The sequence below is a fragment of the Sphaeramia orbicularis genome, chromosome 12, assembly GCF_902148855.1.
Source record: "Sphaeramia orbicularis chromosome 12, fSphaOr1.1, whole genome shotgun sequence".
Taxonomy (NCBI): Eukaryota; Metazoa; Chordata; class Actinopteri; order Kurtiformes; family Apogonidae; genus Sphaeramia; species Sphaeramia orbicularis.
The window spans coordinates 77204624-77222988 of NC_043968.1; the positions used below are offsets into that span (position 1 = coordinate 77204624).

At 38.5% G+C, this 18365-nt stretch overlaps 1 protein-coding gene across 1 annotated transcript in view; it reads left to right on the forward strand.

The window, feature by feature from the left end:
• Window positions 1–18365, forward strand: part of unc5cb (unc-5 netrin receptor Cb) — a 419315-nt gene that overhangs the window by 360701 nt on the left and 40249 nt on the right. Inside the window, exons 8-9 of the mRNA XM_030151091.1 lie at window positions 1812–1868; window positions 12529–12720. Of these exons, the coding sequence (XP_030006951.1) occupies window positions 1812–1868; window positions 12529–12720 (249 nt within the window). The remainder of the gene's footprint in view (window positions 1–1811; window positions 1869–12528; window positions 12721–18365) is intronic.

Sequence of the window (18365 nt, forward strand, 5' to 3'; positions counted from 1 at the left end):
TACATATCGTGATGAAGGTTATAATAGTTTTGGATTTTTCATTATATTTTAGTTTTATTTAGTTTCAACTTTTTAGTTTAGTTTCTCTAATTCAGTTAGTTTTAATTAGTTTTCAGAGCAGGTTTGCTAGTTTTTAATAGTTTTTGTTATTTTCTAAATGCTTATTTTTAGTTTAGTTTTAGTTTTTTTTATATCTTTTATCTTCTTCGCCGTCGTGTTCACATAAATCCCAGACACGACTCTGCTGCTTTCTCCCAACTTTAGTCTCCATGTTTCCAGGTAGAGTGGGGACCAGAAGACGACTCTAAACCACAAGTGACGAGAAGTGACAGACCATGAAGTGACATATGGTGCTGCTAGCTAAAATTGCAAGAGCGAAATAAATCGATTTCGTATCAATCCGACATTGACAAAGACGAAAACGAAGGGAATTTTATCCATAATTTTTATACGTTTTAGTTACTTTTGTAAGTACACGATACAGTTTCAGTTAGTTTGCGTTTTTTTCTTTTAATTACAGTTTTTATTTATTTCAGTTAACGAAAATGTTTTTTTCAATTCTAGTTTTCGTCATTTCGTTAGTTTTCGTTAATGATAATAACCTTGATCCTGACCAAGGAAAATCAAATTCTCCCTTTGTGCTGTAATCTACACCTGGCTTTTCTGCCTCTGTCCAGAATAATATACAGTCTACTCTGGTTATACCGCCAACTTCCGTTCACGGCCAAATTGGCGGTATAGCGAAAATGGTGTTACAACGGGTTGCGTCCATAATGTGCATGTCTTTACTATATGATGTCTATGCTGCCTCCGCTAACCCGTTCTAATTGCGTTTCTAAATAAATCTTGATTCTGTTATGTTGTAAGGCAGGGATCGGCAACCTTTAACACTCAAAGAGCCATTTCGACCCGGTTTCCACGCCGGTTTCCGCGGCGCACCTCGGAGGTGCCGCGCCGCCGCGGCGCTGGCGGTATAACGGTCGGGAAATCAATGGTATAAGTGTTGTTTGTGCATGGAACTGGGCTGGCGGATGGCGATAGGCGGAAATGGCGGTAGCTAATGGAATAATGCATTGGGGATTTTTGTGCAATGGTTTTGGTCGGCGGTGAGCGAAAATGGCGGTATAACGGCGGGCGGTTTAACGAGAGTAGACTGTACATTATATAGACTAAATATCCTCCAAAATTAACTTGTATTTGAAACATAGTAAAGAAAACTAGTACAGGATCAAAATGTAATTAATTTTAGCAAAAAAAAAAAAAAAAAAGTCTTCATTTTGAATGTCTGGGGTCGACAGAAATTTGTGATGTTAAAATGGGGTCAGAAGACAAAAAAAGGTTGGAACCACTGAACTAAATTCATCCTGCGGACCACATTGGACCCCTTGGTGGCCGTTTGTGGTCCTCAGGCCATATGTGTGTGTCCCCCCCCCCCCCCCCCCCCCCCCCATTCTATTATTGACTGTGTTGGAGCTCCCAGTCTACTCTATCAGCATCAGTCCTGCTGCTGCGGAGGCACTCAGCCCAGGTGATGGATCACAGGCCTCTGCCGCTGAACCTCCGTGCTGCCCTTCTCCTCCCATCCATCTCCATACCCCGTGTACACAGATCTGGAGAGGACCATTCAAATCAAGAAATATGGCTTCGCTGTGTCATCGCTCCTACTCATGACTTTGTTGCTGTCTCATTTGTTCAGTTTGTTTTTCTGTTGGTTTAAATTTGATTTTCATCATCCCTCCTTCTTCCCTCTCCTCTCCCGTCTTCTCCCGTCCTCTCCCCCCTCCGTTATCCAACCCTTTCCTCTCTTCAAGGTTCCTTATATCAGACGTCATCTGAGCCAAAAGACAAAAGTGATTTGGGGAATTCATGTGAGTTTTTTTTTTTGTTTCTTAATCATTTATTTTTCATGTTATTTCTTCATTCATTCTCATGTCTGTCTTTGTTTTCAGCTGTGAACGTACCATTTCATTTTACAATATTTCAATATGAGTAATCATAGTGTGGTTAAATAGTAGGAGCTTTTTTTTGTTTTGTTTTTACTTTATTTATTGAACTTTTCAACATTTAAGGAATATGACACTTATAATTTCAAGTAATGTGTTTGTAATACAAAGACTAACACCGAACATAATAAACAAACAAACAAAAAAAGGGCAATACAAACAAAACATGCATAACAAGACAGTCAAGACAGTGCATTCTGGTACATTATAGGAAAAATAGATAAATAAACAGGTCAATCACAATGTAAACAACTCAAATGTACTCACAGTTTCAGACCAGGTAACATATTCACATAGTGGAAAACAGGCTCCCATATTTAGTTAAATTGTTAAACAGAGTTATTTACATTGCACCTCATTTTTTCTAACGTTATATTAATCATGTTGTCTCTGATCCATCGATCGTGTGTTGGAGGTGATGAGTTCGCCCATTTGAAAAGAATAGTACACCTAGCTAGTAGTGATGTCCCGATCTGGATTTTTTTGCTTCTGATCCGATAAGTTTTGCAGATACCAATACTTTTTATTGTGAAATTTTGATTATGGAGTCATTATTTATAGGTTATTATACTATTATTTTACTGTAAACAACTAGGATGCCTTTGACGCTTAATAACTTTAGTATAGTTTTTGCACTTTCCAAATTCATACAGTGGGACAAATGCCGCGTTTCCACTAAGTGGTATTGGCTCAACTCGTCTCGACTCGACTCAGCCTTTTTGCATTTCTATTATGAAAAAGGACCTGGAATCTGGTACCCGGTACTAGTTTTTTGGTATCACCTCCGCCGAGGTTCCAAGACTGGGGAACAGATATTAAAATGTGACGTGTAAACACTGCAGACCACTGATTGGCTTGGCTTGATTAATCGTGATTAATCGCAGAAATCTGAATTATTTTTTTATCACCGGAGTACTTCTAGTCTGAAATATCACTTAAAGGCAATACACGCTGTTGATGACGGCAACTCCCCCCCATAACTATGCGATTAATCGTGATTAATCGCAGAAATCTGAATCATTTTTTTATCACCGGAGTACTTCCATTCAGAAATATCACTTAAAGGCAATACACGCTGTTGATGACGGCAACTCCCCCCCATAACTATGTGATTAATTGTGATTAATCGCAGAAATCCGAATTATTTTTTATCACCAGAGTACTTCCAGTCTGAAATATCACTTAAAGGCAATACACGCTGTTGATGACGGCAACTCCCCCCCATAACTATGCGATTAATCGTGATTAATCGCAGAAATCTGAATCATTTTTTTATCACCGGAGTACTTCCATTCAGAAATATCACTTAAAGGCAATACACGCTGTTGATGACGGCAACTCCCCCCCATAACTATGCGATTAATTGTGATTAATCGCAGAAATCCGAATTATTTTTTATCACCAGAGTACTTCCAGTCTGAAATATCACTTAAAGGCAATACACGCTGTTGATGACGGCAACTCCCCCCCATAACTATGCCATTAATTGTGATTAATCGCAGAAATCCGAATTATTTTTTATCACCAGAGTACTTCCAGTCTGAAATATCACTTAAAGGCAATACACGCTGTTGATGACGGCAACTCCACCCCATAACTATGCCATTAATCGTGATTAATCGCAGAAATCCATTCGATTAACCGCGATTAAAAATTTTAATCGTTGCCCAGCACTAAAATAAATAAATAAATACAGCCTTTCTACCAAAATGAAATAATGACGCAAACAGTATTGATCACTAGTTTAATACATGTTTGCCATTGTTCTGTTTTAAAATGCTGTGTTTGTTTTTCCTAACACATTCATGACCTCACTTTTCCTTTTTTGGTTTCTGCTCTGTCCTTCCTCTTCCCTTCGTTGCTTCACTCCAGTCTTCCTCTTTTCTGCTCAGAGCTGACGTTGGCCTCGACCCTGTTGCTCCTCATGAACTTCACCCTGACTTTTTGCTTTCCCGTCGTCTTTAGGTGCCGTCACAGGCCCACAAGTTTAACCTCCTGCTGTGTTTCTTCCAGTGTGCGGCTCTGAACATCCTTCTCTCCCCCTCTGCTGTGTTTCACCTCCCTCTGTAAATCTGGTCCTCACACACAGTGAAGTGTTCAATAATCCCTTTCATTTCCATTTCTTGTACTTTTCCCCCTTTCCAACAATGGCTCATGTTCAAAGGAATGTATTAATCTAAGTGATACATTTTAATGCGTTCACTTAGCAGGTTGCTGCCTTTATCATCAAAGCGTGGATGGAAGATTGTTCGACTGAGGGGATATATGTTAAATAAATGCAGGGAAGCTTGTCAGAGGAAATGCAGGGAAATTACATTTTCAGACTTTCATCATTGGCTGACTGCTCTGTTTCTGTTCGTGTCATAGCCGGAGGAAGGATGGTAGGCCTCATGTACAGTTTATGACGACATATCTGCGCATTCCTCTTAAATGGGACGTCTCTGTTAGTTGTGAACGCTAAAGTTAACCCTGAACATCACTGGTGACTCATTTTAAGGTGAACCTCCTAAGACCCAGGAAATGTCAGCCAAGTACAAGCTTTTTTTTTGTTTTTTATTAAAGGTGCGGGAGACTTTCATGGTGAATTTTTCATCAAATCTGTAAAACCTCAGTCATAGCCTAAGTATCATGAATCTGTAAATCTTTCTGTGATTACTCACCTGAATCTCTTGCATTACGATGAACAATTTCGAAGTGCCATAAACAAACCCCATGTGTTTACTTTCAGAGCTGGGAGGTAACTCGGGCATCTACGGAATTTTTTTGTCGCAACGTGCCTTGTGGGAAATGGAGGCTTGTGCTGCCGCTGCTGCTGCAGGTGGCTGCGCGAACCTCCCTGCAGATTCGTGATTCGTGATACTTAGGCTATGACTGAGGTTTTACAGATTTGATAAAAAAAATTCATCACGAAAGTCTCCCGCACCTTTAAATAAGTGCCTATATTGGAAACATCATGATGCAACAGTTTTTTCAGTTTCAGAGGCAGTTTTTAAAATTTTTATGGAATGTCCTTTGTGGTGGACAGTTTTCTTTTCTTTTTTTGTTTGTATTAAGTTGTGAAACGCTGAAAACCCATAGCTGGGTCTGAGAAGGTTAAAGTTGAGCTATTTTTAAACTACTGTAGTTACGGTTCAATTCAATTCAATTCAACTTTATTTATAGAGCACATTTCATGCACAAGGCAGACTCAAAAAGTGTTAAGCATAAAAATTCTGTTCCCTTTCAACTGCACTGCAAAAATCTAAATTTTACCAAGTGTATTTTTCTCATTTCTAGTCCAAATATCTCGTCACACTTTAAATAAGACAGAATCACCTAAAGAGGAACTTTTCAGTGAGATATAAGAACTGATTTATAGACAACAGATCTGGAAAATCTGATTTCAAGAAATCTTACCAAGATAATTTTTACTTGTTCCATTGGGAGATTTATTTATTTTTGCTTAGTTCAGGATTTTTTTTTTTCTTAATTCAAGATTGTTTGTGTGTAATTCAAGATTTTTTTTTTGCTTAATTCAAGATTTTTTGTTAATTCAAGATTTTTTTTTTGCTTAATTCAAGAATTTTTATTTATTTATTCATTTTTTTGCTTAATTCAAGATTTTTTTTTTTATTAATTTGAGATTTTTTAATTATTATTATTCTTTGTTTATTTGGAAGAGCACTCATTACAAAACTTCCCTTACGGATACAATTCAATTTCTGCACGTCAAATGGGAAAATGCTGCTTGTCCAAGATTTTTTGTCATATATAGAACAAATAAGATGAAAGAAAGAAAGAAAGAAAGAAAGAAAGAAAGAAAGAAAGAAAGAAAGAAAGAAAAGTGGGCTGGAGGAGAGGGCTTGCTCCTCTACTTCGTCAATAAGATAAGACATTTTAAGGTGTGTATGTTTACATTAATCTAAACACAGATGTTTCACATATAAAATTTTAAAATTTTATATATGCATGTACATTTCACATCCATTACAAATTTAACATAGTTTGTCCATTTTGACCAAATAGTGAAAAAAGATTCCTTTTGACCCTTAAAACAAAATGTCAACTTTTCCAGAATGTAAACGTCCTGTTCGATGTCCATCCATTCTTCCGTTGTGAGTGCTTCAGGCTTTAATCATTTTCTAGTGATAGTCTTTTTACTTGCTGCCAAAAGCCTTAACAACAGTTTTTTATCTTTCAGATTCCAGTCTTCACATGAAATATCTCCCAAGTATAGGGCTTCACATTTACAAGGAATTTTTTCAGTAAAAATGTTATTTAAATGTTCACACAGCTGTTCCCAAAATGGTTTGATCACTGGACAACTCCAAAAAAATATGATAGTGATTGCCGTTATTTCTCCCACTGAGTCTCCAACAGAATTTGAGAATTTTTTTTGCTTAATTAAAGATTTTTGAAAACTACACTTGTTCAGAGTTAGATTTTTTTTTTACAGTGGTAGACCTCAGATGGTTGACTCACTGTCCTCACTGGAACTGTTGATGTCACTGTCTGGTAATATGTGCAGAAATGACCAAAAATAATCACTTGCCCGATAAAGGGTTAAGCACAAAAACTCTGTTCCCTTTCAACTGTAGTGTCATACATTTAATTTTGTCTCTTATTCGCCTAACAGTGAAATGAGTGGATGTTTTTAGTTTAAATCAAGCCTTCTTTCCTTTTCCCTGTCAATGAAGGTAATTTAATGTAATATTCAGCTGTAGGTTAAGTGTAAGTGAACCTTAGAAAACTGCCATTGATACTGATTGCTGTGTTTATGCACCAGCTAAGGATCATAGACTGTTTCATTCTTTAGATAATTACTAAGAGCATGCAATGTGCTTTAACTAGATATATTCATATTAAGTAGAGGACATAATGACAACCTCCACCTTTGAATTGCCACAAAAAAGGCACTCCTGTTATGTCTCCCTGTACTCCTTTATTCTCCTTTGTACAAGAGAACACAAGAGACACAGACTGAGTGCCATCTGTATCCTTGAGATTCAGGCTAATTTACACAAACGCCGGCCATCATCATGCACGCTCTGGTTCAGATCTGTGGCTGATGCTGCCATCTACTGGAGCAGCTACCATGGCATTCACACAGTATGACTGAAACAAAAAAAAACAAACCCTTTTTTATCAACATATCTGCACTTAATATATACATTTATGTGTTTGGTTCTTTGATGTTTTATGGGTTTCCTTGATGTCTACAGTACGTTGGGCGTTCATTCACAGACACACAGGCTCACACATGCCCTCTGGCTTTTCCCCTCCGATCTTTAAAGCAGAGTTTTTTCCTCATTTGTCAGCGTGGTGACAGTCAAGGACATTCTTTAGCAAACACCAGAGAGAGTTCAGACTGTCAGTAGGCATCCATTAAAAGGTCTGATCTGTAATGAGCGCCTGTCTCTGCCGTCTGCGCTCTCACAGCCACTACATCCAATGCCAGTGCTTTCTAATCACAGAGGTTTCTCCAGCTGGATACTGGACAGAAAGACTCTGGGAGGGAGACGCACATGAAAGACAATTTGAGAAATGCAAGCTATGTCTAGATCTTATCTGCAGTGTGTAAGAACAAAGACGGAGAGCGGCTCTGAACTTCCAACACAGAGCACGGTAATTTGAAGATGAAAACGTCTATATCTCGCTCTTCCAAACTTTTGATGTGTCTTCTGTGCTGCTTGTTAGGACACAGTGTCATTGGGTTGTTCTGGAGCAGACGTCCGCATTAATGCACTGCGTTAAGCAAACTTCTCTTTACGGGCTCGTTTGTTGTGAACTTTTTTATTTAGATTGGTATTGTGGTATTGTGATCACTTTGCTTTGTGTGCGTGCGTGTTTGTTTGTTTGTTTGTTTGTTAGCAAGATAACTCAAAAAGTTATGGACGGATTTGGATGAAAATTTGAGGAAATGTTGATACTGGCACAAGGAAGAAGTGATTTAATTTTAGTGGTGATCGCTGGCGGGGGGGGGGGGGGGGGGGGATCTCTCTTGGCGGAGGTTTGCACTCTCCAAGTGCTTTTCTTGTTCTCAACTGTTTCCCATTTTTGGTTAACTTTATTTTATGTCTTCGTTAGCCTGTTTAACCCTGACCATATTTTCAGGGGAAAAACGCCTAAAAAGACATACCCAAAGTAAATGAAGAATTACTCCACAATAATATAATAAGGTTCATATGGATGTTCTTGGTGTCTATGGACATTTAGAGACCTCACAGAATCTATTCCCATTGACTAAAATATTGTATCTGTTACTATGCCTGAGTAAACTGTAACAAACTAAAAGAGAAATTAGAATTTTTTATCCTCGCCTGTGTTTTTTTTTTTGGCTGGATTGACGATGATATGCATAAATCAGTTGTTCGTGTCGGAGATTTTTAATAGCGTATATTTCACCCCACAAAGATTAACAATCATGTTTGAACATTAAAGTTTGCACTAAAATACACTTTTGATGTACTTTTTATTAACATGAGGGTCTAAAACTTTGAGCAGAAGTTGAAAAAATCATCCATTGTCCTGATTTATTATATTTTTATAAGAGATGAATATTAATATAATTTTTTCGGCCCACAGGCGGGCGGATAGGACTAAAGGGGTTATTAACCCTTTCATGCATGAATTATGACAAAAAGTATCTTGATCAGGGGTCTCAAACTCATTTTCTTTCAGGGGCCACATTCAGCCTGATTAGATCTTAGGCCAGGGGCCAGGATGGTCCCTCGTGCACCCCCCCCCCACACACAATCCTTCCTTGGGATGTCTAGATTACAAATATAACTGGTAACAGTAAAAAAAAAAACTGGGACTCATTGTGACTTATCAACAGTTTTATTGACGTACCGTAAAACATACAAATTAGCTAAACGGAAAATCTGTAATTTTACCATTTGTTACAAAAACTCATTAAATCCTCTTTTTTTTTTTTTTTTTTTAGATAATTGAACATTTAAAGCACAAAATAAAAACTAACTGTATGCCAAATCATTTACTTTTTAAATCATGCATCTATCCTTATTGTGTCTAGAGATATACTAGAGTAAAGTATGGCACGGTATAAACAATAAACACCCGTATCATAATACATGATCATGACCTCAATAAATGTTTGTTCTTCACAGTTCTCCATATATTTGGCTAAAATATATATACAACAAGAAAGCTCAGTGTGTTAGCTTCCATCTCCTGCAAAAAGTAATCCAGTTGGACAAATATTGGCAAAGAAACCATATGTTTCAATGAGTTATGAATAAAATGGAGAAATGAATGCTGAAGATTGCATAATTATCTGTTATATAACTGGACATGAAACTAAAATGTCACATGCGTTGGGTGTTAACAGGCCAGAACTTTTGATATGAACATTTCTTCCAGAATTTTCACCCATGTCTCAATATGTCCAATGAGTCATCTAAAACAGTTTAGTGTTGCTCTTCATCTATGTTATTCATTGATATCTTTTATTTGCAGTGATATTTTGTGACTGACCAAGACAAGAAATGTTTGTGTCTAAGGACTGATATGAATATTTGTTTCTCAAAAATATTTCAGTACTTGATGCTCCACCTTTTGTAGCACTCCATTGGGAGTGCATAGGAAATCTTGATCGACTGAAGTCACTTCCAGGAACTTCAAAGGAACTTAAAATTTATATAAATACCTTAAGTAAAATGTGACACTATCCCTAGCCCTTCTGCTGAAGATGAAACTCAGTGTCAAGGTGATAACATCTGACTTGGAGCATCAAGTACTGAAATATTTTTGAGAAACAAATATTCATATCAATCTTTAGACACAAAGAGGCCGGACCAGTAAAATAATAACATATTAACCTATAAATAATGACAACTCCAAATTTTTGTCTTTGTTTTAGTACAAAAAAACCCATTAAATTATGAAAATACCTACTTTTATAAACTATCCAAACAAAAAAGATGTGAATAACCTGAAAAAACAGAAATTTCTTAAGAAAAATAAGTGCAATTTTAACAATGTTATGCCTCAACTTATCATTTCTACATGTGCATTATGGATTGGATCAACAAAAACACTAAACACAGAAAATAGTTAAAATTGTGCTTAATTTTCTTTAGACATTTCAGGTTGTTCATATTTGTTCAAGTTATTCACATTTTATTGGTACAAGATGGTTCATAAATGTAAACATTTTCATAATTTAATGTTATTTTTTGCACTAAAACAAAGACAAAAATTTGAAGTTGTCATTATCTATAGGCATAATGTAAGATTATTTTTTTCACATCAAACCGAGAAGAAAATATGGAGTCATTATTTTTTGTAGGTTTTTATGCTGTTATTATTTTACTGTAGATCATATTGGTCTGTATGTGGAAAATGAACTAAAATGAGTTCCACAGCCTTGACTGTGGAATTTTTGCACTTTGCAAATTCATCCCAGGGGCCGGATTGGAACCTTTGGCGGGCCGCATTTGGCCCCCGGGCCGCATGTTTGAGACCCCTGATATAGATTTTTTTAGACTGATTTTATTTCTCAAAATTAGGCTAAAGTTGAAAGTTTTTTTTTTTCTCTTCTTCTTTTTTTAACCCCTTCATGCATAGTGGTCACTACAGTGGACAGCCGTTCAAAGGTGTTGTTCTCTTGTATGTTTATGGATTTTGTTGGTTTAGTTCCGTATCAGCCAACACAGTGGATACACTTATGCATCATCCCATACACTGTAATTCATACCATTACTGTAAATTTGCTGTTCTAGATAAACCTGATCTGCACTAACATGTTTGAGTGTAAAACAAAATGCTATTTGTTATTGGACTGCAATTAACTGTTTTGTTTTTTTTAACAAAATTTTTTTTTTCTTGCATATTATCTTCATCCAGGTATGTTAAAATGTGAGAAAACATCAGATTAGCAGCATTAAACATGTTTTTATTTCATAGTTTTCACACAGTCTATCGATAAATACATGTTTCTTTGCTTCTTTAGCTGAGTGGACATTTTTGTAACTTCATGAAAAATAGGTTTATAATTTTTTTCTTTTTTTTTTTCATGCCTTAAGAGGAATAAAAACACTCAGGAAAAAATATCTTGATTAAGGTTCGCATAATTCATGCATGAAAGGGTTAAATATGGTTTTATTAAGAAGATATTTAATTTTCTGAGACCCAGGGAAGTACAGGGTGAGTCAGAAAAAAACGCTCTTTTCATTTAAAGAAATTGTACCACTGAAATGGAAATGCTTATTTTTCTTTTGATTATACAGTCATATTGATGTGGTTATTGAGCATGTCTGGCGATTGAATCATTGATTTATGGCATAGCATAACAGAGGGAATGTCCATTGTTTATTGTGCACCGAAATATCTGCCAACACAGTTTATGCCACCGTGAATGTAATTGAAATTGTCAACCATTACAGCATGTTTACTCGCCATCGAAATGTTTTGTCTCAACGAAGTCGTCCGGCACGACCTTAAACCTGGCTACCGTTCAGATTGATGCAAATCTGCGCTCGTTGTCGCATCTCTAACGCAGCTCTTCTCGCCATTCGTGTTCGTCGTAGGGCTCGGATTTCAGCCGTGATGCGATTTCGGAGTTCCTGAAGAGTCTGATACACACGGTTTTTAAGATACCCCCACAAGAAAAAATCAAAGGGGGGTCAAGTCCGGGGATCTAGGTGGCCACTCTCTCTCCTGACCCAAACAGACAACTCGATGAGGAAATAATACCTGCAATCGCTGTGGTCTTGCCATGATGAAAACTCCCTGGGCACTGTCATGTAGGCCTATGTCCTGAGTGTGAAAGCAAAGCCCCGACTCCTGTAATTGTTGTCAATTTCAAGTTTGTTCGCTGTGGCATACATTGTGTTGGCAGGTATTTCAGTGCCCAATAAACAATGGACCTTCTCTCTCTTATGCAATGCAATAAATCTATGACTACATCACCAGACATGCTCAATAACCACATCAATATGACTGTATGGTCAAAAGGAAAATCAGTGTTTCCGTTTTAGCAGTACAATTTCTTTAAATGGAAAGAGCGTTTTTTCTGACTCACCCTGTATACGTTTTGGCTTTTTTTAATTCAATAATTGCCTCTGTTCATGGCCCAGCCTTTCCTTTCTTTGTTCTTATCTAGGTGCTCTAGCTCTAGGTTCTGCAGGTGCTCTGTCTCCTACAGTCACTTGGAGCATTCAGCCTCTGCCCTTCTTTTTTGGATTAGAAATGAGAAAAAATACACTTGGCCAAATTTAGATTTTTTCCACTGTATGCACATCAATCAACAACCGCACTACGGGCCACAGAGACTCGACATTAACAACAGAGAAAAAAAGACAAAAGATACAAGTATGAGTTTATTTCCCAGAAGATGGTTATTAATATCCGGCTCAATCTTAAAGCAGGATATGAGCCTGCTGATAATGGCTCCATCATCACGCCTGCATATCAACAGGGAAGCTTAGTGCTATTGATGTGAAACTTATGAGATCTTAAAATACTTGATTTTCCTTCTCTGTTTGTTCCCTTTCCAACCCCCCCCCCCCCCCCCTCCATGCAGTGGCTCCCAACACAGATGATGTGGCGCTGTATGTGGGTATTGTCATAGCAGTGATCATGTGCCTGGTTATCTCCGTTGCCGTGGCGCTCTTCATCTACAGGAAGAATCACCGGGACTTCGACTCTGACATCATCGACTCGTCCGCTCTCAACGGAGGCTTTCAGCCGGTCAGCATCAAGACGCAACGGAAAGGTTTGGCAACGACTTCTTCACATATCTGTCGTCTTGCTTAATACCATGTATAGTTCACTCATAGAAATACTTACCTTAGTGTGTTATAGTGGCACAACAAGACTTTATTTCTTTTGTGAAATTTGTCAAATTTTTTAGAATGTGGAAAATAAAAAAATCAAGGTCAGTAAAGTTACCATATTTGGTTACTTACGGAGCCTGTTAGGAGACATTGAGGAAAATTTTTTTAAAAATCGGGTCAAGTTTTGCGAGATCTTGCAAAAGTTTAGCGAAATCTCACAAAACTTGACCTGAATTTTTTTTTTTTTTTTTCTCAATGCCCCCTCATAGGCTCTGTTGTTACTTGCCCGTAAGTGGCAAAAGAATACATAAAATAAACCCATGAAGTACATATAAAAAATACACGAAAAACACATGTAAGGTGAAAGGAACCTGTATTTGGTCCCATTAGAACCTGTATTTGATCCCATTAGAACCTTCCTTTGGTCCCATTAGAACCTGTATTTGATCCCATTAGAACCTTCCCTTTGATGCCATTAGAACCTGTATTTGGTCCCATTAGAACCTGTATTTGATCCCATTAGAACCTTCCTTTGGTCCCATTAGAACCTGTATTTGATCCCATTAGAACCTTCCCTTTGATGCCATTAGAACCTGTATTTGGTCCCATTAGAACCTGTATTTGATCCCATTAGAACCTTCCTTTGGTCCCATTAGAACCTGTATTTGATCCCATTAGAACCTTCCCTTTGATGCCATTAGAACCTGTATTTGGTCCCATTAGAACCTGTATTTGGTCCCATTAGAACCTTCCTTTTGATCCCGGTAGAACCTTCCTTTGGTCCCATTAGAACCTTCTTTTGTGCCATTAGAACCTGTATTTGATCCCATTAGAACCTCCCTTTGATGCCATTAGAACCTGTATTTGGTCCCATTAGAACCTTCCTTTTGATCCCGTTAGAACCTTCCTTTGGTCCCATTAGAACCTTCTTTTGTGCCATTAGAACCTGTATTTGATCCCATTAGAACCTCCCTTTTTATCCCATTAGAACCTTCATTTGGTCCCATTAGAACCTTCCTTTGGTCCCATTAGAACCTTCATTTGGTCCCATTAGAACCTTCTTTTGTGCCATTAGTACCTGTATTTGATCCCATTAGAACCTTCCTTTTGATCCCATTAGAACCTTCATTTGGTCCCGTTAGAACCTTCCTTTGGTCCCATTAGAACCTTCTTTTGTGCCATTAGTACCTGTATTTGATCCCATTAGAACCTTCCTTTTGATCCCATTAGAACCTTCATTTGGTCCCATTAGAACCTTCCTTTGGTCCCATTGGAACCTTCTTTTGATGCCATTAGAACCTTCCTTTGGTCCCATTGGAACCTTCTTTTTGATCCAATTAGAACCTTCTTTTGGTCCCATTAGAACCTTCCTTTGGTCCCATTAGAACCTTCCTTTGGTCCCATTAGACCCCCATGTGTGCTGGTCCAGACCCCTGTTCACATCCACATGATCCCTTTGAACATCATTCCTTACATTAGTTTCACTACTTCATGGAACCGAACAAAGCAGGTCCACTCACTGTTCATGCACAGGTGGACCTTACAGACCCTGGAGACCACATTGGACCTTACAGACCCTGGAGACCACATTGGACCTGAGACTGCTGACTCACTGTCCTCACTGTAAATATTGCTATCATTAGTCGCTTTTCCATTGACCCTCAAATTGCGCAAATATAACTTGCGCATGAAAATTTGCCTAATGGGAAAAACGACAATTTCACCAAAAGTCTCATTTTTCGATTCAGAGTTTTTGCGCTGGGAAGAGGTGGTTTTTCGGGCAAATGGTATATCACATAAAACTGCAATGAAAAGACCTTTTTTCGCAACTAGAGTCAGGTGAATTTAAAAAACGGATGTTGATGGACGTTACAACAAGAGAAGAAGAAACATGTCGGGGTATGTGTGGATACACCAGGAAACCCAACCATTTTTTAATTTAGAACGAGATAGAGGGGAAATATATAATAATAATGAATATATTTGTAAATCGACACCATATTTACGTTCATCACCATGTTTATGGAATGACTTCTCGTGTCATCTAGCGATAATAAATAAACAAATCTTCGCATTTGGGATTTAATGGAAAAACTGGCAGTACGCACCTCTGTTTTTTTTCGACATTTAGTAAATATGGGTAAAGTTTTGCGCAGATGTCCAATGGAAAAGTGACTATTGTCTTGTAACGTGTGCAGAAATTACTAAAAATAGTCACTTGTCAGATAAAGGGTTAATACCCTGTATTTGTGTCTTACATTACTTGAGAGATAGCTGATGACAACCGTCCAGACTGTGTATAGCAAGGTTATAATAGTTTTGGATTTTTCATTATAGTTTAGTTTGATTTAGTTTTGACTTATTTTTCCTCAAATTCAGTTCGTTTTAATTAGTTTTTAGAGCAGGTTTGCTAGTTTTATAAGTTTTCGTTATTTTCTAAATGCTTAGTTTTACGTTAGTTTTAGTTTCTTTATATCTTTTCTCTTCTTCGTTGTTGTATTCAAATAAATCCCAGACAGGACTCTGCTGCTTTCTCCCAACTTCAGTCTCCATGTTTCCAGGTAGAGTGGGGACCAGAAGACGACTGTAAACCACAAGTGACGAGACGTGACGGACCGTTAAATATCATATGGTGCCAGCAGCTAAAATTGCTTGAGGGAAATAAATTGATTTTATATCAATCCGACATTGACAAAGACAAAAATGAAGGGAATTTATCCATAATTTTTATACGTTTTAGTTAGTTTTGTAAACACACAATACAGTTTCAGTTAGTTATTGTTTTTTTTTCCTTTTAATTATAGTTTTTATTTATTTCAGTTAACGAAAATGTTTTTACAATTCTAGTTTTCGTCATTTCGTTAGTCTTCCTTAACGGTAATAACCTTGGTGTATAGTTCAAAAACAGGGGCACACAGTCTGCATAGGTATTTAGCCAGTGTATTGACCTGGGGAGATGATTGACTCCACTGCTCTGTGCAAATGGTAAATGTGCCCTTTGGATTGCAGCTGAACAGGGGGTTTCCTGAGAAAAATCCACAAAGTAGACATGTTAGTGTGGGCAAGGTGATGAAAGTCTGAAATGCTTGTTGTCATGATTAGAAGGTCACACTGAACACCTTCATTAAGGCGTAATCAGGCCAGACTGCATGTGGCATATGAAACTGTAATTAGATTTGAGCTTGTTAGACCGGACTTAAAAGTAACACTGTGGGGATGAGGACAGGTGGGGGCGGGCTTAGCAAAAAAAAAAAAATGCAGAGAGCAGGACAAAAATGCAGATAAATGATAGTGATTTGTTGTCTCAGATTTAGTGAATGAAAGAAAACACACATAAAAAACAAAAGACTAAGGCTACGTTCAAGTACAATTCAGATTTTTTGGTGGAATTCGATTTTTTGTGTGCTCGTTCATATTCCACATTAAATGCGACTTCTATCAGTTTTGAGTCTGAACTGAGTGCGTCCCTGAAGTGACAAAGGAGGTCCTGACATAATACGTGACCACGCAGACATACATTGTGTTAATGGAAGAAAAACTCCCGGGATGCAGAATTGTTTTTCGCATTTCAGTGACGTAAAGGTCGAATAAATGCGACCTGGCCATTCAGACTGAAGTCACATTGGAAAATATCAGATACGTAGCACATTTAGGACCATGTCTGAAAGTGGTCTGGGTCAGATTTAGGACCGCATATGAAAGTGGTCTGAGTCAGATTTAGGACCACGTATGAAAGTGGTCTAGGTCAGATCAGATTTAGGACCGCATATGAAAGTGGTCTGAGTCAGATTTAGGACCACGTATGAAAGTGGTCTGGGTCAGATCAGATTTAGGACCACGTATGAAAGTGGTCTGGGTCAGATTTAGGACCGCATATGAAAGTGGTCTGAGTCAGATTTAGGACCACGTATGAAAGTGGTCTGTGTCAGATCAGATTTAGGACCACATATGAAAGTGGTCTGGGACAGAGTTAAGACCGCATATGAAAGTGGTCTGGGTCAGATTTAGGACCACATATGAAAGTGGTCTGGGTCAAATTTAGGACCACATATGAAAGTGGTCTGGGTCAGATCAGATTTAGGACCGCATATGAAAGTGGTCTGAGTCAGATTTAGGACCATGTATTCAATTCAATTCAATTCAACTTTATTTGTATAGCCCAATATCACAACAAGGTTATCTCAAAGGGCTTTACAGAGTCAGTTAGAGTAAACAACAGTCAAATGAACAGCAAGAAAATGAGTAGTGTCCAGGGCATCCCCCGTCCTTAGACCCTCCTTCTCGGCAAGGAAAAACTCAAAACCCAGTGGGAAAAGGGAGAAACCTCGGGGAGAACCACAGTGAAGGAGAGATCCACTCCCATGGACGGACAGGCTATAGATGCACCAGGACTGATGGACGTCCATTTGCAGATGTAGTTCTAGTCTACAAGGATGCAGTAGGGTGGACACATGGGGGGTCCATCCCGCTGGATGAGACAGGCAGGGGCGAGGAGGCCCATCCACAGTGGTGAGGCCGAGGACGTCCATCCAGACAGGTGGGGGAGGGGGTCAGGACACAGGACAGGGCAGGACACAGATGGGTCAGCGCAGATCCTGCCATCATTGGCTCCCAAGTGGTTACAACTGAAAAAGTAGCCACTCCCCCGGAGGGGAGTGGGGAAAGGGGACATCGGGTGAATAGCACTGCACAAACTAAGTTGGCTAAATATTAAAAATATAAGTGCAGACCAGAATGGTACGTAGAACCAGAAACAGGAGATAGGACTCAGTGCCTGTACTTCCCCCAGCATTCTTGCTCCTAGGGCAGCTTAGACTGAACTGTGGGTTTAGTCTGGTTTGAACTAGCCTGACCATAAGCTTTTTCATATAGGAATGTTTTTAGCCTGACCTTAAATGTAGAGACTGTGTCGGCCTCTTTAATGTTAACTGGAAGCTGATTCCATAAAACAGGAGCTTGGTAACTAAAGGCTCTAGCTCCTACTGTACTTTTACAGACCCTGGGAACTACCAGTAGACCTGCATTCTGAGAACGAAGGGTTCTGTTGGGATGGTACGGCACCAGAGCGTCTCTGAGATAAGAGGGGCCCATACCATTAATGGTCTTGTATGTGAGGAGGAGGATTTTGAATCTAATTCTAAACTCAATTGGAAGCCAGTGAAGGGCTTGGAGCACAGGGGTGATGTGTTCTCTTCTATTTGTTCCTGTTAGTAGTCTCGCTGCCGCGTTCTGAACCAGTTGATAACTTTTTAGAGAGCTTTTAGGACATGCTACGAGAAGGGAGTTGCAGTGATCTAATCTAGATGTAACAAACGCATGAACTAATTTTTCTGCATCATTTTTAGAAAGAATATTTCTAATTTTGGCTATGTTGCGCAGGTGGAAGAAGGCGGTTCTGCAGGCTTGGTTAATATGTGGTTTAAATGATAGATCTGGGTCAAATAGAACTCCTAGGTTTCTAACTGTGGTGCTAGAGGCTACACTCACATTGTCCAGAGTGACTGTCTGGTCAGATAGGGAGTCTCTTGCATTTTTGGGGCCTATTATAATGACCTCTGTTTTTTCAGGGTTAAGTAAAAGATAA